General features: G+C 42.7%; 1 protein-coding gene across 1 annotated transcript; it reads right to left on the reverse strand.

Moving 5' to 3' along the window:
• Positions 1 to 1,424: 1,424 nt before the first annotated feature.
• PHACADRAFT_34020 (uncharacterized protein) lies at positions 1,425 to 1,996 on the reverse strand (the record flags this gene model as incomplete). The annotated part of the gene is made up of 2 exons (XM_007403278.1): positions 1,425 to 1,809; positions 1,947 to 1,996. The coding sequence occupies 2 exons, from the start codon at positions 1,994 to 1,996 to the stop codon at positions 1,425 to 1,427; spliced, it is 435 nt and encodes a 144-aa protein (XP_007403340.1).
• Positions 1,997 to 2,226: the final 230 nt, after the last annotated feature.

Raw genomic sequence — 2,226 nt, forward strand, 5'->3', positions numbered from 1 at the left:
AAACAGGGCCACAGCTTTGCGCTGTAATGCATTACTCTTCCTGGCAGCTAGGACACTTAGCACTAAACATGGCCACAGCTTTGCACTGTAATGTATTACACTTTTGACAGCCAGAAGACTTAGCACTTGGTGTCATGCAATAAAATACTTATGTGGCTCTTTTAATATGGTAATTATAGCTAGATTTTAGCTCTTGTGCACATTAATTTTGTGCTGCTGCTTACAAGGACCCATATTTCTGGAGTCATTCCACTCATAAACCATTTGAAGTTGATTATATAAGCAGACTTCTGCCACCTTAGCATGAGTGGAGTAGAAGTCATCAATTCACACATTATACACACAGCATTATGCATACAGCCCAAAGACTTATAGTAATAGTAAATAAATTAATATATATATATATATATATATATATACATTACAACTCTAGCTCCATGTATGCAATAATAGCTTTACTTTCCTCAAGCTCCAATACTCCATCATCATCATCATCACCATTATCCTCAACACCTTCAGTGTCTATATCAGGCACTACATCGAGGAAGGAAAATATTAGGCCCTTGAGTGGGTTACAGCTGTCAGCAGTGCCAGCGGAGTTGATATTGGTACTGCACATACCTGCAAGCTGCTTCATCTTCTGCTATGCGAGGTCTGCTTATTGTGCCAGGCCGTGACAAATAGACGCCTGCTAAGCTGTATATGCCGCAAGTCCTTCTTGTAGCACAGTACTTGCATCTGGTCTGAGATTTGCACATTGATTCCACCACTCAGCCTTCTAGAGATAGTATTGGACTGTTCTGCACAATTCCTCAGACAGTAGAAGGAGTTCTTCTTGCCACTGCATGCAGTGAGCGCAAGCTTTCATTCACTCAATGTGCATACCTGCACGATATATTAATGTATTGCCACTTGGTAGTAGTCTATTACTTGCATGAGTCGATACCTTTGCTGTTCATTTTGTCGGCACTGCACCAGATCTATGATACCTTGTGTGAGCCCTTAGTGATGCGCTTCTTCTCTGGCTTTCACATATTTTTCTTCTGCACAGTTTTTGGATCATCTGCATTGAAAACACGAATGTCTTCGCGCAGGAGTAGCAGGAATTCAGCATCATACTCCACACACTTGTTTTAGCTGCCGACAAGAGAATGGAATGTGTTCCATGTGGCCCAATACTTTTTGGCTGCACACTGCAGTCGATCTTCAATATTGTTGAGTGTGTCATTGGCACGCATATTCTGGTCTTGATTGTAGATATTGAGTTGCCTGTACTGTCAGAAGCAGGACCATATATGGAATTTTGTGTGTAAGTCTTCAAGCGCATCATTTCACTGTGCCTGTCATAGCAGCAACTCTGTGGGCATCAGGTCAAATGCAAAGCTGTCGAGTAATGCCTGCCTTTGTGCATGCTGTTGGATTACTCATGCAGGATCCATCTCTTGAATGTCTTTATGCTCTATTTTGAGAATGTCGGAGGGAAGGAAGGGGTGGACATGCTCTGCAAGCTTGACAGAGGCTTTTGTGGTGGCAGCATTGATTCTAGAGGCTTCTGATATCAATAGGCAGTCATCCAGGGTAAGAATGGATGAGGTCTCCTGGGCTGAACAGCTGGTGTAAAAACTGCTTGTGGAAGGAGTAGTGATGCAATCAAAGCAGCTCAGACCAACTGGTGATGCAAAGAAAATGGGGATGGTATTGTCAGGACTAAATGTAGAGCCAGCTGTAAGAACGATAGCTTGGAGCAAAAGTAGCTGAGGGACAACAGACATGTAGACAGACTGGATTTTCTGAAATCGAGTGATCCATCTAGCAAATGTTGTTCAGCTCTCAAAAACCTTTGTCGCCATTGATAATTTTTCACATGCTGCCTTACAGCAAAGGACACATCTGCAGGTAAGTAATCAATCTCATCAGTGCCATGCATCTCATGATATTAAACTCACTGTGCTTGCTCCAGCTCCAGGCCAATGACGAGGAGGGATGACAGCGACATGTTGTGTAGGGCAGCTTTCTTTCCAGTGCGTACTTTCTCTTCTTCCTGCTGTGCTAGAAAACATTGAATCTGCAGTTCTGTAAAGGCTATTGCTCTATTAATAAAGAGCTGTGTGAGATTTTCAACACTGCTCATCATCCTGCTTCCAAACATAAGGATCATTGTGCTTGATGTGATCCCTTTTCTCAATCAGTGATTATTGTCTCTCAGGTGGCTTTCATCTCGGATTG

Source organism: Phanerochaete carnosa, assembly GCF_000300595.1.
Source record: "Phanerochaete carnosa HHB-10118-sp unplaced genomic scaffold PHACAscaffold_966, whole genome shotgun sequence".
Taxonomy (NCBI): Eukaryota; Fungi; Basidiomycota; class Agaricomycetes; order Polyporales; family Phanerochaetaceae; genus Phanerochaete; species Phanerochaete carnosa.